This window comes from Corvus hawaiiensis, chromosome 11 (genome assembly GCF_020740725.1).
Source record: "Corvus hawaiiensis isolate bCorHaw1 chromosome 11, bCorHaw1.pri.cur, whole genome shotgun sequence".
NCBI lineage: Eukaryota > Metazoa > Chordata > Aves > Passeriformes > Corvidae > Corvus > Corvus hawaiiensis.
The window spans coordinates 9,598,891-9,622,960 of record NC_063223.1 but is presented as its reverse complement, the minus strand read 5'-3'; the positions used below and the strand labels follow the sequence as shown (position 1 = coordinate 9,622,960).

Below are 24,070 nucleotides of genomic sequence, written 5' to 3'. Positions count from 1 at the left end.
AGCACAAGGAGGGTCACAGCCACCTCTGCCACTTGCGTGTCTTCTGGTGCACTACTGCCCATGGTGACAGCAGAGCACAACCCAGCACTGTAAGGGCACATGCCCAGGATTAACACGGTGTCTCACCTCTTTACTAACGCATAGGAATTGGCTTTAAAGTGATTAAACAGAGCCCTTTTGGTAAGGTAGAAACCTGGGGTTTTGCAGGAGATTGGGGTCATGTAGATTTTGACCCCGAAATGGCTGACACAATGACTGACCCTGAAATATTACAGGGAACAACATCTGCTCACAGCAGGCAGCCTTCCGGCCAAAGGACAGGGATTACTGCTGCACAGCCCTGAGTTACCTGCATTACTGATTGTCTCTGGCTAATTAGTAGTTAAGTCGTAATAAAAACATCACAGCAAAATCTGCTGCGAGGGAGGTACCAGCTTTTAACATGTGTTCTCCAGGTCAGGGACTGTTTGCCCGTCAGCTCCCTATAAAAAGCAGAATGTTTTCAGCGATGCCATAAAACCTTAGATGGATGCAGTGTTAATTATTTCACTTTATAAGGTGGAGCAACTGTGCAGCTCAAAGGGACTTTGTATGTGGATGCCTGGGAGCTTCAGCAAAGCAGAACTGGAGGATGCAGGGTGGAGGACATGGGATGAGCCAGACCCCTGGGCTGTGTTTGGGGGCTGCTCTGTGGGGAGCTTGCTCAGCCACAGCAGGGAGTGCAGGGATGGGAAAAAGCCAGGCAGTGGAGTGCTGTGCCCTGACATCACCTGCCCAAAAACCTGCTCTCTCACAGACCTCATCCAGGTCACCAAATCTCCCTGTCCTCAAAACACTGCCAATTAAATGGGATGATAATTGTGTCCTCCATAATTGCAGGCATAGCCCTGGGGGAGGTGCCTGTTGCTCCTAGCTCAGCTGAGCCAGCTCCTAGAGCAAGGAAAATTATTAGAACCTTACGCATTAATAAAAATATTATCACCTCACTCTGCAGAGGAACAGTGAACACTCACTGCAAGCCCCATCATGCTGAGCATCTGCTTCAGAAAGCAGCGAGCCATTAAGGCAGTCACTGCCCCTGAGGAAAATTCAGACTCTGGCTCCATATGGAGGATGGATGCCTTTGGAACGTCTTCCTCCCAGCATTTTAAAAAGGGGTTTCTAAAATGAAAGGCAGAATGATTTTCACTTTGATATGAAGGCCTTGCCACATTTTCTGTGTCTTGACGTATATCCCCAATAATATGTTACACTTCAGCTCCAAAGCATGCAACAACCCCTCCACTGCTTAGGGATTGCTCATCCAAGCTTGGTGTTGCTCAAGACTCTTTGTACTGATGGGGTTTACACAACGCAAGTTTTCAGGAACACAAGAGGCTTTCGAAATGTGGAGCTTTGCTTAGGGAAACCCTGTTTTGGAGAGCAATTCCCGATTCCCTCGCCATTTCACATCTATTTCTCCTTTGTGTATATCTGAGGCTGTTCAAGCAAAACCCTTCCCAGCTCATTAGCTTCTCCTCTGCCCCCATTTTTCCACTTGCTGGATAGGGAGATCCTGGCTGAAACAGAGATCATTTCACATCTTGGCATAGGGCTGGCAGCTTTGCTAAACAAACACACCAAACCCTGGGTGCGGGTGAAAAGGCACAGGCGTAGCAGAGCAAACCTGTCCATCCAGGTGGGGCAGAGCCCAGAACTGGGATTCAGGGGAGGCTCAGCTCTCTGTGGGCTTGGCAATCCTCACCACCCACTGCTAGCATCCTGTGGGGGGTCCTCAGGACCAGGCACAAACACCCCACAGGCCACTCCCTGCCAGCAACAAGGCAGAAGGGCTCCATCTTGCAGTCATTCAGATGCAGGACCTGCCCAAATCCAAGCAATGCTTGTCTGGAACAGAAAAAAGCCCGGGGAGCCACAAAGAAAAAAGCAAGGCAGTTTCTCTGGAGAGCAAACCAGGCTCAGTATTCTCTTTTCTGAGAAGTTTTCCGCTGAGGGACTTGGGAGCTGTGGTGGGTGAGTGAAGCAGTGCAGGCTGCAGGAAGGACGGAGCCTGCCCAGCGCCAGCTGTGGACCAGAGCTGCACACGGACACATCTGTGCACATACACCCATCCCCGCAGCCGTGAGTGAAACCCAAACATGTCTGGGGTGAGAGGACTGAGAAATATGACCCTGGGATGTGCTCGTGAGAAACAGGCTCAGCCTGATGGGACAAGTATCTTGCCTGGCTTTTCCCTGCAGTTTCTACCAAGGGGTTGGGGAAGAGGAATTAAAGAGCTGTGTGCATAGAGGGGGAGGAATTTCTTTTAACTAGTCACGTGCTTGAGGACTGCGTAACATTCAAAAGGGGTTAACTGGGCCTATTTCAAAGCATTTAAAAATACTTTTAGCCCGCAAGGACAGCTGACAGCAGTCCTTCAAATGCTGAAGGCTGGAATCTGCCTCTGCGTTAGCAGGTGGCCTTGATTTTCCCCCCTCTCTTCACAAAAGGGAGGATTAAAGAGCTTGAAAACATTTGTTCTGAGCTGAACAGAAAGGCCAGCCATCTATAAAGCCCTGCACTTGGTAAACAAGCAAGCAAATGGAGAGGAACTGTTAGGCTTGTTGGGACCAGGCAGACAACTGTTAGACTTGGTGGTCCCCAAGTTGTCGGTCACCCTGACATTGGGAAGACACCGGAACACAAGGGACTCACTTGCATGGAGGGTGTGCTGGGGTAGTCTCAGGGTGGCAGGAGCAGAGGTGACATACCTGTAGCATTGGAGAGTGCGAGGGACTCCATGGAGCCTCGGGGGGTCTGCTCAGTGGGCGTCAGATCCTCTGTGAACTTGAGGGCATTGATGGGGTGACGGGTGCGGCACTGCGACGTTGGCATCCCACCCTCCTCTTCCTCTTCATACTTGGGGACTTTGAGATTTCCTCTGGTCTCTGGGAAGCTCTGGTTGGACATATCACTGTAGCTCTCCTGTGAGTGGAGCCTCCCTGAGTAGTAGTCCTCTCTGCAGTCCTGGATGAAGCTGCCACCATGGCTCTTCATGGCCAGCGAAGAGCTCCTCTTTGGGTTGCTGAAGTGTTTTGCCCATAAATCCGACTGTGAGCCTGGGACCTGGGTGGGGTTATAGGAGGTTCTTATGTTGCACTGGCTGAGAAGCTGCAAGGGGGTTTGAGACTGGCTTTGCTCCATTTTGCCCCCGTAGTGATAGAGCTCATCCCGGCTCCTCCACAAGTGGTCCCTGTTGAGGCTTGGTGTCTGGCTGGCCAGGCTCAGCAGATCCATCTGCAGGGACAGCGGGTCCACGTCGGTAGAGAGACGGTTGGAGGTGACCTGCAGCTGGTTGCAGGGGCTGCGTGCCCCCTCCTCACCCTTTGCCTTGTTCTTGCCGATCTTGGCGCTGCGGCGGGATTCCTTGGCTCGTGCGCTCTGGAAAGCTGAGTCGGAGGAGTCGGAGCCATTGGGGTCATCACCAATGCTGCAGGCCCTGGAGCAGAAGATCTGCCCCTGCTTGGGCAGGAAGGGCCGTCCCAGCAGTGACTTCTTGCACTGGGCGCAGCAAAAGCAGGTCTCGGTGGCGTGCCAGTGCTGGCCGTCGTATGTCATCTGGCCCTGGTCAATACCTTGAGGGGGAAGACACACAGTGTCAGGGTCATCTAACACTGCACTTAAAACCTGCATCAAGGTCAGGCTGGATGGGCTTTTGAGCAACCTGGTCTAGTGGAAAGTGTCCCTGTCGATGGTGGGCAGTTGGAATGAGACTACCTTTAAGGTCTCTTCCAACCCAAACCATCCTATGACTCTATGATCCCCTATGAGTGACGTGCACTCAGCCTCGCTTGAAAGCCCTTTTTCAGGGTTTCTCTGATGCATGAAGTTAATCCCATTTTTAATTCCTCCCAATTCTAATTCCAGGCCTTTGCTTGGGAGTTACTCAGTGTTGGGAACGGCAGCAGAACCATGCCTCAAGCTATTTTGTATTAAATGGGGATATTTCCGATCATAAAGCAAAGGAATGCAAGAAGTTCTCCAAAAAGTCCTTGAAGTAAAAGTAATATGCTGCTTATTAAAAAAAAAAAAAAAAAAGCCTCCAACTAAACCATAATGAGGAATTTGTGCTGCCTTGGTTAAGTATGTAACAGAGCAGATGACATCCCTGTCCCTTGCTGCTACTGTGGTCCCATCCTAACTTTATTTTGGCTTCTGGGGCCGCTTCTCCAAAAGAGAATGGAAAGAGCTGGCCCCAGGGGTCAAGCACACACCCTTGCCTTGCACCCAGCCACATTTCCTGGGTTGCTTCACCAGGTCCGCCTTGGGTTCAGTAAAGGAATTGATGCAGTCAGTCTGTCCCCCGCCAGCCAAACCTCAAGGAGCAACATCTGCACAGTGCTCTCAGTCAGAGCCGTGAGCAAAGCTCCTGAGGTTTCGATTACAACGTTTGCACTCTTGTTTAAGCTGCTGTTCCTGGCCAAAGCCCTTGTTGCCCTCGTTCCCTGAGAAACTGCAGTGCACAGTGTGGGCTGGCTGGCACGGTGGGTGTCACACCCACATGTGCACAGCACGTGCCTGCACACCCGCTGTGGGGCCAAGTGCTGCCAGGTAACTTATAAATGAACAGTATGTTAATGGTCTGTTTTATTCCAGGCTAAATTAGGTTTAGTATAATCGGTTTTTTTGCTCCCCTTATAGTGAGCAAAATGCTTTTATACAGATGGGAGTGCTACCCTTGTGGGCAAAAGAGAGACAAGATGGTGGGTGGGATTTTACCAGCTCCTTTTCCACTGCCCAAAGCCATCTTGCAGAGGAAGGAAGGCAGCCTCTTTACTTCATCCTCACCAACCCAAGCCTTACAAGACTTAATCACATGCTTACTTCTTATGTAAGAATCACTTCTTACTTCTTATGATTTATGTAGCTTGTAGGCACAGTGCTCAGTTCACTACTATGAGCGACTTGAAGCAAAATGGTTGCAGTCCCTCCTTTGCTAGAAATGTGCAAATATGCACGAAACCAGACATTTTACCCTGAAAACCTGACAGTCAGCAGGCTCCAGCAGGCCAGTTGGAGTGAAGGACAGCAGATGGGAGAAGCACAAAGGAAGGGACCATGCAAGAAGCATTAACAGCTGCTTCTTCACTGTTCTGCAGCTGAGCTTTTGGAAAGGATGTGCTGCAGGTCACAGCAGACACATCCTCCAAGTGCTTCACCTAAACCCTGAGTCTCCCCTCCCTGTGCCATCTGGCTGCTGCACAAGAGCAAAATGGTTGTTTTCTTTTTCCCCTGCAGCGCATGAAATATTTGAACATGTGAGCTCACCTCTATGGACAAAGGAAGGGCTGCCTGTGTGTTCACAGTGCTCAGCCAAGTGGCAAAGGGGGCTGGGGAGAGTAGCAAGGTGCTTCCCAGCCCACCCAGCTTGCGGACAGCTAGCCCCTTGAATGAAGTGCATTTTAAATCACTGTTCTAGAAACATAAATTGACCCTGATGCATTATTTATTTCTGTCTGAGAACATCTATCTGCAAATTGATTGAAAAAGGCTCAGAAACAATAATGATGCCTAATGAACAAGCATCTTTTCTGTCAGTAGCTCATCAAATCATGTGATCCTTTGGCAAGCTTGGATGGGAAGAATCTGAGTCGAAGAGCCAGGCTGCTTACAGGAAAATGCGATTTAAAGGGAAAAAAACATGCCAGAGAGATTTTATTATGCCAGAGAAAGCTTTCACTGGCTGCCATTGCTGCTGAGGTTGCCCTCTGATAATTGTCCCCTCTCTGACTACAAAAAGGGGGATAAACAGTGGTTTAATCAAATAAATCACCATGTTACCTCCTTGGTGGGATGGGAGAGAGGCATAAGCACATTTGGTTGCCCCAGCCATGCATAGTCCTGCCCGCAGCCCCACAGTGTTGTCAAGGACTTAATGCAACAGCTCTTGTCAGCAGCAAGCTCCCCAGCAGCGCTGTGCCCGCTGCCCTCCTGCACATACCGATGTGCTGGGCGCAGGTGTCACAGTACTCGGCGTACAGGGACTCAAAGCAGCTGCAGCAGTAGGGCCTCCCATCCTTCATGATGTAGCGCTGCCCCCCCAGAACTGTCTCGCACTCAAAACAGCAGAAATGCTTCATGTGCCAGTGCCTCCCTTCGGCCTCAGTGCATTCGTCGGCAAAAATGATCTGGGGGAAGAAACACACAAGCGTGGAGCAGAGTTGGTCAGAAAAGGAACCTGGGATGCAGACGCCAACCTTTGTGTCTCCAGTTCAGTGCATGGCAGCTGTGCCCCTTTGTTGATGTAACCTCCAAATTTTACAGCTAACTTCCCCAGTCCTGCATGGGAAACTCCCATGGTTTGGTTTGTGGCAGGGGCACCCATCATTTCTTAGAAAAATCCATTAAAATGCAAATTCCTCAGAAGTGCATTAGTGCCCAGACTACAAAGTGTTAAGGCAGAGCTGCAGTAATGTGCTCATAAGCTCATCCATCAACTGGAGAGGTTGATCAGGATAATAAACTAACTTATATACAACCTATCGATCTGGTGGACTTCTGAAGAACAGAGCAGCCGCTTACTGGAACACATTTACCCATCTCGGAAACAGGGACCTGACCACAAAGGATGAGCAAAAACACAAGGAGAAGTGGCAGCTCTCTAGAGAGGAGAAAAGATGGAGCTACCTTGGCTCCTCATCTTGCAGCTACCCCAGCCTGGGTGCTTATAAAGGTGATTGCAGTCATTATACCAGTGGGGAAACTGAGGCACAGAGCACTGTTAAGGATGACTTGGAGAAGCAGCCATCTAAAATGTCCTCAGCAGATCCCACCCTATCTCAACTCCCAAAGCCAAGCCAAGGGAGCCAGCAGCCCTAGATCTGCTTCCTGTTTCTCTACCCTGGCACAGGGTACACCAAAAATTTTCCCCTGCAGATCCTCCTATCCCTGAATTACTGTTTCTCACAATTAGCACTTGATGTTTTAGGGGGAAAAAAGCATGCTGAAGGAGCTGAATGAAAGAATTAAATGAAAATTTGCAGGGATAAAAAGTACATGAAAAAAAATTACCCAGCCTAAGCCACAAAGAAATAGAGCCAGTAGAATGGTTAGGGGTTGTTTTTTACTGGTAACACTACAAATTTAATTGGACACATACATCAATGCTCTTTATATTTGAAGTGCATATCGCCTTGGATATTTACTATTACATGCTTGCAAAGATGGAACGTGGTATTTTATAGTGCATACAGTTTTCCACACTATGGTTTTCATAACTTTAAAAACCTGAGCAATCTCCTTCACCAGCCTTTTAAACAGAGATTTACAATTGAGAAGTGCTCAGAGGTGACTCTGTATGGTTTTCTATATTAGTTTTGTATTCTATTTGTTCAGCTTCCTACAGCCTGTTAATCACCTCTCTCAAAGCCTATTTCAGCTTGGCATGTACTCAGACATGACCGACTTGTAAGAAACACAGCATCCATCCCATCACAGGCTTTTTCTGGGGAAATAGAGGAGAAGGGAGGATCACCACACCAGCTGGGCTAAAATCACACAGCATGGGGGCTGTGCTTCTACTGGAAACACTCATGGAAACCCCCCAGCTTCCTGCATGTAGATGAGGTCCTAACTCAGAACAGTCCTAGGCAGACTGCAACTAAGAATACCTGAAACCTCAGGAAAAGCTTGCTCGAACCCTTGGCAAAGCCAAGCCATCAGACTTGGTGTGTATGCCTTCATGAAAAAGTCGGGGATGGAGGGGAAATGCCACCCAACCCTCTTGTGCCACCCCAGTGGGCAGCAGTGCTCGTGGCAGATGCTGGCTCTTACCTCATCACAAGCAGCGCAGCGGGGCTTGAGGCACTCGGCGTGGTGCCTGCCACAGTAGATCTTCCCATCCTGGTAGAAGTAGATCAGGTCGACCAGCAGCTCATTGCAGATGCTGCAGATGAAGCAGGGAGGGTGCCAGCAGACGCCGTGTCCCGCTCGCGAGGCGAAGACGGCCATGTCCCCTCCATTGATCTGGCCGCCACACTGTCAGAAAAGCCAGAGATTAACAGGGGGTGCGGGTGACCCCACTGCTACCCATTGCCAACCAGCTGCTCTCACAATCACTTCCCTGCACAATGCCAGGAGCTGAATTGACAACTCCATGTCAAATATCCTGAAAGGTGCCCTGACAGACCCCAGCACTCACACCTGGCAGGGTCATGGGCAGATACTTGTCCCATGAGCCTCATTAAATCATAGAACGGTGTGACTTGGAAGGAACCTGAAGATCATCCAGTTCCAATCCCCCTACATTCCACTAGACCAGGCTCCTCAAAGCCTCATCCAATCTGGCCTTAAACACTTCCAGGGATGGAGCAGCCACAACTTCCCTAGGCAACCTGTGCTAGTGCCTCAACACTCTCACAGGGAAGAATTTCTTTCTCGTATCTGATCTAAACATGCCATCTTGTCAGTTTAAAGCCATTCCCTCTATCAATATATGCCCTTCAGCTATATCCCTCTTCAGCTCTCATGTAGTCCCTTTAGGTACTGGAAAGGTTTTAAAGGCACCCCAGAACCTTCTCCTCTCCATGGTGAAAAGCTCCAGCTCTCTCAGCCTGTCTTAACAGGAGACGTGCTTCACATAACTTGGGTGATGCAGGTACCAGTTCATCAGCCACTACCCACCTGCTCACAGATGGCTCCTGTCATGGTTACAGGGAATGGTCGAACATTGCCTCTCCCTAAATTTTCCCTCTTCCTCTGGTTGCTGAAGAGTTTGAGCTCCCTCTTCTCCTCCTCATCCAATGAGTTGCAATAGCGGACCTAAAAAATACACGTGATGCTCAGTGCCTGGGGTGCCCCTGGCGCACTGCCCAGTGAGGGGCAGTTCCATGGGCCCTGCAAACCCCTGCCCTTGGCTTGGGAGAGGCTGGAGAAACAAAGGTGTATGGGCTTCAGTCTTCTGGGGTTTGGTCAGAATTTCAAGAGGCGGACATGAGAAAAAGGGGCAGGAGAAATGTTGCTCTTTAGGTGCTCAATTTGTAGAAAAGCCTTAAAAGCTGGGTTCTCAGAGTCCCACCCAGACCATCAATTGGACTGATGGTTTTCCTGCTTTCTCCATCAGCCTCCTGTGGCAGAGGTCTTCATAATATTCCACTGGTATTTCTAGAGCACAGACCCTTTTCTCTGCACAAATTATGGTACGGGAAGAGTTCCAGGGACTTGTGAACTATTCTTCCAGCAAAGGATCAGGTCTGCACATTTGCAAAACCTCTGCATTGCAAGGTAATAAGGAAATAAGTAAAATAAAAGGATACAAACAACAAATGATGCAATTTCCCCGAAGCTTATAAAACTCTGAGGTTTTCCTGGCTATTTCCATCCTGCAGTCTTAGCTCTTGGCTGGTTGCATTTCAATGGGGAATACAACTGAAGAGCCAGGGAGGTCAAATGTAGCACCAGTGCCAATCCACCCTCTGTTACTTGGGAGAGAAGGCTCATGGAGCTGAGCAGAGCTAATCACATGAGCAACCACCACACCTTGAATTTTCAAAGGAGCAAAACTGAGCATGAAGGGAAACTGGATGCAAAATCTGCCACTTCGCAGAAAATACACACAGACTTGTGTGTCCAACTTGCAGGAAAACACAGGCTGCAGTAGCAGCTCTTGTGTGTATTTAGTCTTATGTTTTTTGGCTGTCAGAGGCTGTGGGTTTCCAGCAGCTGCCAGGGAAGCAGGCAGGCAGGTTGGTGCTCAAGGGTGTACAGGAAGAAGCCCCTTCCTTGTGCCTGGAGCTCCCCCCATGCTGACAGTGCTGTGCCTGTGGCACCCAGCCACGTGCAGGCAAACTTGTTAAAATCTGACTGAGATCAAACAAGTTACCTGCATGTATTTCCCAGAGCGGCTTCTTCAGAAAGTAGCATGAAAATTATTCTTTTTGTTTACACAGGGAAATTTTGTGGGTTACCAGAAGCCAGTGTTCTCACTGGTGAGATCAGGACGTCAAAGACCAGACCCTTTTTGCTGCCTCACATCATTCTTGCGAGATGTAAGAAGGTTTATTTTGCTCTGACTGGTTTTGACTCAACCTGTGGCCTCCCAGGCTCTCCCAGCTCATGAGGCTCAGCCCAGCTGAAGCCCCTCCTCAGCACACTCACTCCCACTCCCAAGGTGAGTCGGAAGCAGCACACGGGAAAAGGCTTTTGCAACTTTGGATCTGTCTCTAGATAATCTCAACAGCATTCCAAGGCACTCTTAACAGGGCCTTGGCCTCCAAGGGCTGAGAAAATGCCTTTATTTCAGACAACTGAAGAAAGATGATTTTAAAAAAATTTAACTTTAAAAACAATCAACTCCCCACCTCCAACAATCAAAGCAGGGAGCAAATATAGCAACTTAAATAGCAACATGACCAAAATTCAAGTAAATCCCCCTGAAAAGCAAAAGGACTTGAGAAAGGAAAGCCACGCTTCTCACAAGCAACCCCAGGAGGAGCGTCCACTCCCCACCCGCAGCCCTGTTGACGTCCAAGCACATTTTTTAGATACTGACCTCATTGTCATGGGGTGGCAGCTGGTGAAGAAGTTGCTTTATGCGAGATTTTTCCCCTGGGCTGTTGACATAGGGAACCTTGTCCTCGGGCAGGCAGCTGTAGTACTGGTGCACCTACGGAGCAAGAGAGGGGACTGCAGTGGAGTTCCCTGGCTGAGCCCGTGCCCCTCTGCCCAGCCAGCACCACCCCCTGAGGCAGCAAGCACTGGGTCTTCCCAAAGATTTTGAGCAGGGAAACAGAGCCAGGAGCTGCTTCGGGTTTGTTGTCTTTTGTCCTCCGAGGAAGAGGGGTGGCAGCCCCGGCGAGGTGGGGGCGCGTTACCGTTTGCTCAGTCAGCCTCCATAGCGTGAGCATTGCGCCGGCTGTGGGGATGTGTCGGCACCTGCCTCAGCAGGGAGGTTAAAAAGGCTGCGCCCCGGCAGTCTCCGTGTTGCTGGCTATCTGAGCCTCCACCTCCATCAAACCCCTCCAGGCTTTTTAATGCAGCAATTTGTGGAAATAAACAGCAGATAAAATCTGGTGGAAGGCTTAGTTTTTCTCTTTCGTCTCAGAGTGTGTAATTAAAATCAGCCATTAAAAAGGCTGAGGACTGGCGTGACTGGCGCTGGGAGCGCAGTGCAGCCTGGAGAGGAAGCACACCCTGAACCCCAGCGTCTCTCCTCTGACTGCCACACCTGGGATATGCACTCGAGGGCCGGGCCAGCACCAGGAGGGGACTCGCTGGCTGAGGATCCGCTCTGAAATGGCGGCCACAGTGATGTTGAATGGCTTGGGAAGAACCAGGAGAAGGTAAAGGTAAGGGAAAGCTCAGCTGGGATTGGGATTCTCTGCAGCCCCAGATGCTTGGGCAGAAGCAGAGGGCTGGCCGGCTTCCTTAAGTCTGCTCTTGGCTAGAGAGATGCAGTGCATACAGCTTTCTGCCTTTACCATGGTGGGATCAGCCCCAAGATGCTCCCTCAGCTCTCAGCAATTAATTTTGGAGTAGCTGCACTGCCTGCAGCTTTCACAGGGCTTTTCCCAAACGACAGTTCCTTTGCAGTGGTTTCTGATCAGCTTTTTCCCTCGCTGTATGCTTTGGACTTTGGCCTAGAAAGCACCACCTGGGCTGGCTCTCTCCAGAGAAGCCCCCTCTGCCTGCACAGCCCCACAGCATCTGCAGACGACAAGCTGCTGTGGGTCACTGGGAGGGATGGGGACACAGGCTGGTCACACAGGGCTGGCTGGCAGGGGAGCTCACCCACGGGCTCGCAGGCTGATGGGGGTGGCTCATACGCAGCTATCTTCTACAGGAAGAAATACCCTTTTATTCTAGAATAACTATCCAAACCTAGCTTTATTCAGGAATAATTGCTCTGCATTCATCTCACTCTTTGCTCTCATTCAGAACTACCTGCGAGCAAGAGCTGCTCCGGCAATTTTCTCAATTTATGATTCCTCCCCAAACTGATGTCACCATCCACCTTTCCCAATCATCAGGTTTTCCAGAAAGGGAGATTTTAGCAGATTTCCACACACGACTCCGCAGTGCTGATGACAAGGGAACTGCTCATGTTGCAAAGCCAAGGAACATGCTGAGCATATGCCACTGCAAAACCCTAAATTTGTTTTGCTAAGGCACAGCAGAAACAGACCCACCAGCTATGGAAACTGTCAAAGAAAGAACGGCTGCGAAGTATTTTGTTATGTTAAAAAGAAAACAAACTACGTACATTAGAATACTTACTTTGCATTTATAGAGCATCCTTCATCCAGGGATATCAAAGCACATATGACATGCTACATAAGGTAGCAAATATACACATTGCGAAGGACTGATTGCAGCATCACGATGTTAAATGAGCTCCCTGAGTTCATGCAGCAAGTCTGTAGCAGAGTTTGCAGTTGAAAATCTCCCGGCAACGCCCCACCTGCCATACCATACCCTTTCCTGGGCTGCCAGGCTTCCACACTGCCATGCTGTGCCTGCCCAGCTGGCACACACTCCTGCTAGCTTCTCCCGCTGAATTTCCCACGTGTAGAGACGCTGCTCACTGTGCCCTGTGCTCACACTGGTTAGCTTGTGTTTTGATTTCTTGCAATGAAGTCTTTTTGCCCACCCAGTCCTTGAAGTTGGTGGAGACTATAAATTACTTTTTTTCTGAAGAGCCGCCAAATTCCTAAAGCAATGAGCCCCAAGACGCTCACCCTGGGCAAAAAGCAAGGATGGGAGCTCTTCCTTCAGCTGCCTGGGTGCTGCCTTCCCAGAGCACAATCCAGCAGGACGTACGTGCCCAGCTCCACTCCTGCTTCCGTTGGGAAGTTTTCCATTTAGTCTCAGCAGGTCTGCAGGAACTGGTTCCCATCACACCAGCAATATAGCTTGGCAGGGATGGGCAATTTGGTTTGAGAAGCAAAACAAAATAAATACAACAGGCTCCAACCTGTGTTCTGTTGCCTGAAATAACCTGAAAGGGTTTGCTTTGGATCCGCATCAGCCAAAGGGACCTTCTACAGGAGTGCTCATGGAGTGGATGGAGCAGAGGCTGTCCAGTGCCTGTGGAACATCTCATGGGGAGAAAATCCTTACGCCTGCCAATGGCTTTCTCGAGCCACCATTCCCTCCTGGGAAAAAACTTGAACCAGAGGGATGCACAGATCCTTTCACCTGGGACATCACTTCTATCCCAAGAGATCCATCCAGAGGGCAGATGAAGAGCAGAAGGACACCCCTTGCCAAGGCTCACATTAGGCCAGGCTTGTGCATATAACAGGCTCTCAGGCATCACCCATTCCCATGGCATGGACCCAGCTCCTTGGATGAGAGACCCAAGACTGGGAGGGACAGGGTCACAGGCTGCCAGTGTCCCTGCCTTTGTGTCCAGCTGGCTGCTAACAGCATTTCTGACCTGGTGTGGGAGCAGCTGGGCTGGCACAGGCCCATGTGATGCTCAAAAATAAAGAAGGAGAAGGGGATTCTTAGATCAATCTGGCTTCTCAGGGAAAAAGCGTTAACTTGCTGGAAAACTAAAACCGCTCAGTCTGCACTTTGCTTTTGTACAAAAGGTCACTGTTTTATGCTAACTCCTCCTCCATCCAGCTCTGGGTTGCAGCATGCACAAGCCTTGTAGCTGGTGAGCCTTGCAGGGCCAGGGCCAGACCCGCCACGTGCCAGCTGATGGCTCCTCACTGCCCTTACAGGCTCTGCACTGTAAGTTGCACCCAAATAAGGATAACAGTGCAGGCAATGACCCTGGAGAAATAATATTTCCCCTTTAAACCTTGCAGTATCTGTAACTGTTTTATTATTAACTACTTCTGCTGTACAACACAGCAGCTCTGCATCTTCCTATTTCCCCTCGCAACAGATCTGCTCTGCCCGTGATTATCCCAACAAGAATCACTAACACACAGGAGCCCCTTGTGGGGCTGGACTAGGTTTCATCCTCAGTTTCCACACTTGCCCCACTTCACTCTGACTTCTGCTCACATCTGGATGAGAGAAATCCCAAAGGGGTCTGAAACACCAGGCTGAGTTAAAATAAGGCTTCAGACAACATCATGAGGTCACAGATGCCATGGGAATGGTCTGGCCAGTGCACTGGACATGCCACCCAGCTGTGGGTGCTAGGTGCCATGGGATACTGGCCAGCTGGGCAAGCCCCATCCTGCCCCAGGGAGGTCCCACTCGGACAGGCACAGAACCTGGCACAGCAGATTTCCAAGATGTTATTCTCACCTTCAAAAGGAAAATGTCCAAACACCAAGTTTTGCTAACAAAAACGGATACACATTTTGGAAATTAACAGCTGCTTGATGCTAAAAGGGAGAAGAGGAGGAGGAAGAGGCATAAATTAGAAATAAACCAGGAGAAAGGAAAGAACATAATGTAAAAACAGGGTAGGAAAAAGCCTTTAAACTGGAGCCAACTTTGTTCAAAGGCACTGAGGAAAGTAATTACATTAGTTTACAAATGCCTTTGTGTTCTGTGATCTTCTTAGGTTTGGGGTATGTTTCCAGTTTAACTTTGACAGTTTACAAACCTACCCTGGCCCTGCTAAATAAAGGCAGGACTGTGGCTTGTCCTGGCGGTCCGAGGGTGACCAATGACAAAACCCACATGAGCATATCTGTGAGCAAAGCCTTACACCTCCCAGAAGGAAAAGTTTGCAAACATCCTGTAAATTCAAGCTATTGATGACAGATCTCTTTGATCAATTAAGTAAAGGAGTTGGAGAGGAAGTGTAGTGTTTCTTACGCCACGAATTGCTGTTGGGAAGTAGCATTTGGTTGTACTTGCCCTGAGCACAACACCCCTTCCCAAAGCACCCACCAAACCGGGCTGTTTGGAATGACTGTACGGCTGGGATGGACTACAAAGGAGCACCGGGTGTCCTGGCGCGGGTGCCGACTTGCTCAGCCCTCACAGCTCCAGCACAGCCAGCTGGGCAATCCTGCCTGGCTCTCATGAAACCAAACAAACTGCAAAACCAACTGCAAGGCTTTTGCAAAGAGCCCTGTGAGGGCAGGACGTGCTGGCCCTATGTGCAGTAGGGTGCCTGAACATGGATGTCCCCAAAAAGGGACCTTGGTGAGTCAGCCACCACTCAGGCACAGCACAGTAAAGCATCACACAAAGTGGAGTCTGTCCAAACTACAGGCACACCAGCATTCCCCAATGTCTGCCCCATGCCCAGGACAGCATCATTTCCCCTGGGAACATGCCAGGGTACCACAGCCCTAGCAGCCCATTCCATGACACCCAGGGATGTCCCATGGCAGCACAGGGAGCTGGTGGCACACTGATGCGTGTGAGCTCAGCTGTGGCCCCTTCGCCTGGCTCACTGCTGCATGCAAACTCCCATGGGATTTGGCTGCTGAGGGAGGAAGGCAGCCAGTGGCTCTGACAAGCCTGTGCTGGCCTGGGCGAGCAGGGCTGCTCCTGTGGCTTGCCTGCTCCTCCCCAGTGTCGGCTTCTGAACAGCACACGTCAGGCTTTAATGATCCTTTACAATGAGCACTTAAAATTGACAGAGAAACAAACCTGATGCTTTTGTATGTCTTTCATTCCTGCTGGCCTCTCTTGGAAAAGCAAGGGGGAAAAATCCCAAACAAACCACATGCAAATAACTTTCCCAGTATGTCTGTGAAATGTTGGAAGTGCTCGTACACGTCGACTCACACACAAGCTCCACAGATGTCAGCATGTGAGCCTGGAAAACGGGTTCAGTGTGCTTTGGCCTGAGTCTGGCATGTCCTCCTTTTCCAAGGACATTAGGATACAAAGCACTGATTTATTTTTTGAAGCAAAACAATCCTTACAGCAAGGTCAGATGCTCTGAAATGAAGAGTGGGAACTGCTGTCTGGGTCTGTCAAGCATGGAGATGCAGCCAGGCATGCACCCTCGAGGGATCCAGAGCACCCCCTGAGAGCCCAAAGCCCCAGCTGGGAGCAGACCTGCATCACCCCCAGATCTGTGAGTGCCCAAGTGCCAATACACAGCAGTGGGAGGCAAGATGCAATCCTTGGCGCCGGGCAGTCCGGCATCCCGCAACGCTGGGTTTGCTCTTGGAAACCCGCTCCTAAGTCAGAGGGACAAGGGCAGGGAACAAAGGAAAAATAATTTTTCTAAGTGCTATTTGTTCTGGCACGCTCTGCGGCTTTCCGCACGCTCCTCTCCCATGGCTAACGGCAGCTGAGGCATCTGAGCGCTGTGCTCCGCAGTCAAGAATGACATCCATTCCTGCCAAGCCTTTGGAGCAGCTCTCGGTCTGTAAGAGATCCCGCGGAAGCGCTGCTTCCTGCTGGCATCAAAGAGGAACATTTGAATGAAGGCCTTACATCCACATGTTTTAGACTTGTGAAAGTAGATGACATTATTTTTCTTTTTTAAAGCAGAAATTGAATTTGGATTAAAAAGAGCCAGATCAGCGCTTTCAACAGCATCCAGAGCGGTCTATGCTGCGAGGTCCACGCAGGACTCAGGGTCCCCTGGAGCACCAGGAATGATAATGATCATCTGCTGCATTGATCATCACTGATCATTCCCCTGGGTGCACTTAACATGCTCTTGGATTTCTAAGGCATGGGGTAGCACACTAGCCTAACACTGAAACACAGAAAAGCTGTAATTGCACACTAGAATAAACCTCCAGAAGTTTCTATTGGGTAGTCCAGAGTTCTTCAGTTTTGTTTTCCATTCCCTGCCTCTCACCTCTGCTGACCACCACATATCTGCTTCAAATTTCAGAATCAAGCAAACCATGTCAGATGAGTGGTTCGCTTTCCATGGCCCACCAAAAGTAGCTGATTCCCTCCCTGATAATAAGATTGTTCAAGGACTAAGTAATTTTAACAGCTTCCATTGGCTCACCATGATCAGGACAACACCCCAGGATACAGAAACGGAGCAAAAGTCCAGACATATGGTTTTGCCATGGGCTTTTTTGCAGCATGGGATGTGCTCACACTCCCCCATCCACTCTGTTCCAGGGCAGGGGGAACAGCTCCAGGACCTCCTACCTCACCCCAGCTGCCCCCAAATCATGCAGCACTGGCATCACATGCAGAAAAAGCATTCTGTGTGCAGGACTGGTGCTCCATCCAGCAGCTGGGAAGCATTCGGCACAGTCCGATGCCTGGAGGCTGGATTTAGACAGCTCCAGCCTTGAAATAAGAGCCGTTAACTGCATGGCTATTTAGATACTGAGAGAGTTCACTGGGAAGGTGATGGACTTACTGCTACCTCAAAGTGAAACTGGAGAGCTTTTCAAAATGTGCTGAAATGCAGCTTTTGGGTAAAATACTCCAGCGTGCACATGTGTAAGGGGGCAAAATGAGAGGCAGCTGCAGCTCCTGGGAGCAGGGTACACAAGTAATAGCTTCTCCTCAGCACCCTCAGCTTTCCATCCACCCTGCTCTGCTCTCAGGATCAGGGTCTACCAGGAAGGTAGAGCTCTTTGGGCATTTTGTCCATCCTCTACTAAGTAATAAATTAGCTTGTCTGCTCCCCATTACTATACAGGTTTGGGGCATGGGGTCACTTTGGTCTGTTTTACTCCTTGCCTCATGCAAGACTTCTTGAGGAGTAGAACAGTAAAACAGAACTCAGAGGGCTCAAGAAAGAACAAGATGGTACAACGACTGTGACACACAGGCACAAGTGAGACACACACCCCAGAGCAGGCTGGTCCAGATAGTGTACTTTCTACCTCACCAGAATGGTGAAAATCTTTATGTAAGGTGTAAAGGCATGTTCAGTGTAGGTTCATCTCCATTCTCCTTTGCTCACTTTGTGACCTGAACAGCAACTGATGAAATTTAGAGGTTGTATAACTCAAGCCCTTGCAACAGGTCTTGCAAAAGATCCAGAAGAGGGATTAATGTGTATGTTAGACCCTGAATAAGTTCCCTGTGACAGCTACAAGTTTCACACCACTGCAAAGCTCTTGAGGTCCAAGCTCTAACAGCTGCCTTAGAGAAAAATGGTCCCCTGAACCTTCATGCTGATAATTTTAGCTCAGATGAGATTTTCATAACTTTTTAAGGGACTCAACCAGAGCAACTGTGTTGACAACAAGAGGGAATTAAGTTCTTACGGCACATGTAAGGTTCTCAGATGTTGGCATGCCATACAAAAAGCTACACCGCAGCTGAAGTAGAGCCCCATCTCTTGTTTAATTGGAAATTTCTGCCCATAACCAGCTGCTCCTATTACTGAGACATAATAAAGATAGAAATCCTAAAAAATCTCTTGTATTCAGAAATTCAAGCTGGCATGTTATAACCCCTTTGGATTTCTCCAAACCACAGGCCCAAGGAATTCAAGGCTGCACATTCACATGTATTTACACATGCCTTGCCTAAAAATGTGAAAAACACATCACAGAAGGACCTATTTTCAAGCATCTGCCCTCAAACTTATGTCAGTGCAAGGAGGATCAGCTATTGGACTGCCAGCCCCAGCAGACAAACTGGCTCCCAAAGATGTCTTCCTCCGACTCTGCAGCCAGGCTCAGTCTGGGATTTTGCTTTGCTGAGGACACACTTCTAGAGGTGTTTGCCCATTTCAAGACTTTGACACTTATTTCTTTATCCAACCATTAAACTGCAGACAGAAAAAAAGAGCATTTCTCAAAGCCCATGTCCCCTGCTTCTGTAAGCCACCTCTGCCATTCCCATCTGCATCCCTATCTTCCAGAAGAGAAGTCCCTCTTCTGCTGTAAGGTCCAATCCAAGTGGGATTAGACCCCACAGAAGCCTCCTGGCCATCCAGTGTAGCTAATTGCAGCTACAAGAAACCCTATTTCCTTATCCCATTGTAATTTATGGAGCTCAGTCCTGGGTTTTTCCTGTCACTCTCCTGGCTGGCAGGCTGTCGCTGAGCCTTACACCTCGGATGGTTTCAAACCTCTTCCAATTTCCTGCCTGAATGCATTTTGAGACAGTTCATGTCTACATTCTTGGGCTAAAGTTGGAGCTTGGATAACTTCTTTTCCCCCTCTAATGAACAGGGAGGGATCATAACCTCTAAATTTGCTAAGTTGGACAAACTAAGCTCATGTAGGCTCCCCAATGAAATAACATTTCCAGTGTCCTACCAGTTTACACCCCTCTTTCTTGAGCAGACATGTCATACATTTTAGTTGGTTTACCAGAAAAAATTTCATCATACCTTAATTCAGGGGTGCTATCAATTTTTAAATTACTATCCTAATGCCTGTGTTATAAACATATTTAGAAATAGATTGCATTTATGGCTTTTGAGTCAAGCCCTTTGTAGTCTTACACACTGATGAGCCATAATATAAGGGATAACGTCCAGCTCCGCTCCTCATTACAATGTTTGGATCAGTATCTGTGCACACTGGACCAATGCTTTCTTTGTCTTTAGTACTGGGCTTTGAGTAACCAACATGATTTTCACTAGTGACAGGTACCACAGACCAGCTGATGCCTGAGTTAGTGTCCAGGAATACAGTGAGACCTTATAGGTTTGAGTCGGTTCCCATCTAGATGACAATAATTTAAGCTTTGGATTGTAGGGACTCTCCAAATACTGAAATGATGTGTGGACACTGCCAAAAAACAATGTCATGTTTGCAGGCCAGCTCCTCCCCACTGAAATCCTCTAAATTGCTGTGTTGAGTGAGACATGAGTGCTGTCTCCCAAGAACAGCAAGGTAGGAAGGCTGTCATCCAAGTAAAATAGGAAAATTGCATTAGTCTTTCAGGGGAACACTTACCTCCCCAGTTCATATACTGCATAGAGATTTTAATAAGGTAGAATATTGCAGAAGAAGTTGTTTCATTTCATCTGTTTCACATCCAAAAAAAAAAAAAAAAAAATCATCAGCAAAACAGCAGGAGGAAGAGAAAAATTCCCTGCCTGTTATTTTCCCCCCAGCCTGACAGCAGTACCCTCAGTCAGAGCAGAGCCCACCAGCTGCTCCATGGCAGGCACCAGCCTTGCAGAGGCTCCACATCACGTGCACACACCTGACTCATTGACCAAAAAGGCACACATATGTCTGCAGACTTACACGGCCCCAGTGAATTGTTGCAGAGGTGTCTCCTACCCCCATGGGAAGTAAATGGCCCCTCCAGCACTGTGGGGCATCCACAGCCACAGGACAACCATTCTATGATTCCTTGAAATTCAGGATGCTGCTCTTCACCCAGGGACAACCCCCAGCCCTGCAGTGTGGCTCTTGCACAGCCCAGGGAAGTCACACAACGCTTTTGTCATCTTAGTGGCTCATCTAACACGTGAAAACTCATGAAAGGGCTAGCAGATGAGCTTTGCTGGATGGATTTCAGTGCCTGTCTCTGGCTCTGCTTATGGCTGCTCTTCATCTCCATAGTGATTATAGAGACAGGTTTGAAGTGGCAAATTTGCTGAAAGGCCCAGTGATGCAGACTGGGGAGTGTAATGAGAAAACGAGCATTTGGATCGAGGAGCACCATGACCTCTACAAGAAATAGATGCTGGAAGAACCTAAAAATACATTAACCTGGGTAATGCATGAGATGTCAGTAGCTACAGATAGAGCTAATGGACTTCTGTTTCTTCCTGGGCAACCCAAACTCCCTGAAGCCACACTTAAAGAGCACCTGAGGGATCAAAGAAGCATACGGGTCTCCTGAAATATGTCACCACGATGCTGAAAGTGGGTTTCAATCACTGCCCATGCCATGATGTACTCATTAAAGACCATGGCTACCTGGTCAGGTGCCACCTGTCACTAAATACCTGTATTTCCACCCAAAGCTACAGGAACATGAGCCAGCTTGGGCTCCAGAAACTGCCAACATGCCTGGACAGAAAACAGCAATGACAGCAGGTGGCACCAACTTGGGTATGGTCCTCCAACGGGACGCCTCAAACCCAAGTGGTTCATGTTGCCACAGCATGAAGGACCAGCAGAGCTACTTCAGAACCATCTGCATTTCTCCACACCCCACATCTTGTACCTCCTATGAGGCAAAAAGAGAGCCTCTGACATAAGGAAGGTGACAGAAAACAAGGCTGCTGCCTGATTTGCATGGTTGGATGGCACCAAATGAAACACAAAGTGCTGTGGAGTTACAAGTGAGCACTGAGAGAGGCTTATAAAGACAAGGAAAAGAAAAAGAAACAAGCCACCAAACAACTAGATTCTCTAATCAGACAGATAATATTTATAGCCTACGGGTGGTACCAAAATATTTCAGGAAATTTCTAAGCCAGGAATAAAAGCACAGGAAAACACAGTAAAGGACAGCAACTATGGCAGTAAGAATGAAAGCTTTCCACCCTCTCCTAGCCTCCTTACACAGTTTAAAATTATTGCCATATCATATCATACTGCAATTATCAAGGCTAAGCTAATTTTGCAATCTCCACTGCAAATTAAGTTCTGAGTTGAACATATAAAAAACCAGCATAAAAATCAAAGGAATCATGTAAACTGGAAGGAGCAGAATCAATGCATGCTCCACACAGCACACTGAGGTCTATCCATCCCACTCAATCCTATACCAAGAGACTTGAGCTTTATTTAAGCTATTCCTTCCAGTAAGGCATAAACATCATGCTTGAAAAACCCAAACCACAAAGCTTTTGGCCCATTTTTCAGACTAATCTACCAGCTGACTGTCTGCCCTGGACTTATGACAGAGAAGAGCAGTCCAGGAGGGCAGAACACAAGCACTGAGTCCCTGGGAAACACTGGAGTCCCATTGCTTTTTTCCCAGTGAAACATTAGATACGTCTGTATCCTTTCCCTTGCACAGCCACAAGAAATCCCATCCTGGAGGTATTTTGTCTCCCCCCCCCTCTCTCAATTACCAATTACATCCACATATGCAGAAAACCACAGGTCCTGCAAGGATCACATGTCTATTTTGTTCCATTTGTGCTTTCAGACCAGATCTGTCCCTGCAAGTCTCTCTAGGGCACCTGGAAACAGCCACATGCAACATGTGCTTGCACCCTAGAAGAAAAAGCAGGGAAACTATTTCCAAAGAACATGCAAACCCAATTATTTTCTGGTAACTGGGTGGTGTCATCATTACCTGCTCAGGCTTCAGGCCAGGGGGGACCCAGGCATACTCCTCCAAAGCACAGCCTGAGTCGTCGTCAGAAGTTGAATTCCTCTGGAAGTCAAACATGAGCTTCGTGACTGTCTTCTCCATCTCCAGAGGCATAACTGTTACAACGTGCTCTTCCTGGGAGCACTTACAGTGAAGGCAAATCTTCCTGTAAGGTGAGGAGAGACAAAAAGAGATGCCCCAGTGAGCAGTGCTTTAAACAAGAAAGTGATTCCTGCCAGTTGCTGGCCTGCAGAGACTAAACTCAACCCTTTCTTATGCTCAGGCATTTTCTAACACAGGATTTGTCTCTCTTATGAGGAGAAAATAAAAATCCGTATTTGCTGTAACAACACCTGGCAATCCATCTGAGTCAGACTGCCCAATGTTTGGGGATATGCAATTACTTGTCCCTTTACTGCACCACAAAGAGTATTTCCAGGGGCCAGCACAGGCACAGGGCATGCACCTGCCTGGCGGGGGTTGACATGCCAGCCAGAATTGCAGAGTCATTACCGAATTTAGGACAACTGAGCACTTCGCTAAAATGGGAAATAGTGGATTGACTGGGAAGCTGCGAATGACAAGTCTCTTTAGCCCGCTGATAGCATAAATTTGCTTATTAAAGTAGCATAAAAATTGATTACAGTCTGAACACATAAAACTAAATTAAATTAAGGGAGGCTACAAAACCCACAGTCACACTACAATGGAATCTTAACCACCTGGCTCAGTGGCACACGCTGCAGCTCAGCGGCACAGGAAGGAAAGCACAAGAACTGAAAGAACAGCCCACAGGTTGCAATTTGACAGGCATTAGCTTAATTTACTGCAAATATCAGTTTTCTTAACACTTCTTTAAAGGGGCTGTTCCTGCAGCTTGTGGTCTGTGACACATTTTCTTCACAGGCTTGAGCCTGAGCTTTTATCTGCAGGGCTGCAAGGACAGTATAGATTCATACAATGGTTTGGGTTGAAAGGAATCTTAACGATCATTCAGTTCCAACATCCCCTGCCATGGGCAGGGACACCTCCCACTAGACCAGGCTGCTCAGAGCTCCATCCAGCCTGGCCTTGAACACCTCAAGAGATGGGACACCTGCAAGTTCTCCAGGCAATCTGTGCCAGGGCCTCATCCCTCTCACAGTAAAGAATGCCTTCCTAATATCCAGTCTAAACCTACTCTGTTTCAGTTTAAATCCATTCCCCCTTGTCCTATCTCTATATACCCTTGTAAAAAGTCCCTCTCCAGCAATCCTGTAGGCTCCTTTGGGTACTGAAAGGCTGATAAGGTCACCACAGAGCCTTCTCTTCTTCAGGCTGAACAATCCCAATTGTCTCAGCCTTTCCTCACAGGACAGGTGCTCCATCCCTCTAATCATCACACCCCTTCACCACAGTAACAGTGAAGGACAAACCTGGCAGAAAACATCCCCTGACAAAGAGGTTAAAGGGAGTGCTGATAAATTGGCTTCTATTTCTGAAAACTCTTCCACAGGCTGGGTCAACGGTATCTATTTTAAAGCAACCACACAGGATTCTGAATTAATTTGCACTAATGAAGCACCACTGACTTCTGAGGAATGAGATAAGGTTTCACTTGGGTAGCAGAAGGAAGACATCACAGAAATAATAAGGTACCACACAAAAAGCAAGGGAAAATTTACAGTTGTCGTTGTAGGTTTCTCTGCTCTGTGGCAAAGCAAAGAAATTCAGAGGGAAGCAATAGTTAAACCTGGGGGCTGGAATTTTTAAACACCTTTCCTTCTCTTTCACTGCTGTGTACAAGCCAGCTAAGCATAGCAGTGCTCAGATCCAGCTTCAAGTCTAAATTTCCATTTGGCCATTACAGCACAAAAAATGCACTCTAGCAAAAATCAAGAGGCTCCATTAAGTCAAGCCAGGGAGATTTGCCAGATTTTCCCATTTCCTGCCTTTCATCAGATCTAAACCACACAGCAACCCCCACACACCCCAGCGTCTGGTTTGCATC

At 48.5% G+C, this 24,070-nt stretch overlaps 1 protein-coding gene across 3 annotated transcripts in view; it reads right to left on the bottom strand.

Annotated features, from left to right (window-relative positions):
* The window catches only part of PRICKLE2 (prickle planar cell polarity protein 2), a 109,332-nt gene that overhangs the window by 10,262 nt on the left and 75,000 nt on the right, over positions 1-24,070 (bottom strand). For all 3 annotated transcript variants that reach the window (XM_048315402.1, XM_048315404.1, XM_048315403.1), the window contains 6 exons: positions 22,063-22,246; positions 10,529-10,642; positions 8,662-8,799; positions 7,813-8,016; positions 5,981-6,167; positions 2,751-3,614 (listed from right to left, as the gene is read on the bottom strand). In XM_048315402.1, coding sequence (XP_048171359.1) covers positions 2,751-3,614; positions 5,981-6,167; positions 7,813-8,016; positions 8,662-8,799; positions 10,529-10,642; positions 22,063-22,246 — 1,691 coding nt within the window. The remainder of the gene's footprint in view (positions 1-2,750; positions 3,615-5,980; positions 6,168-7,812; positions 8,017-8,661; positions 8,800-10,528; positions 10,643-22,062; positions 22,247-24,070) is intronic.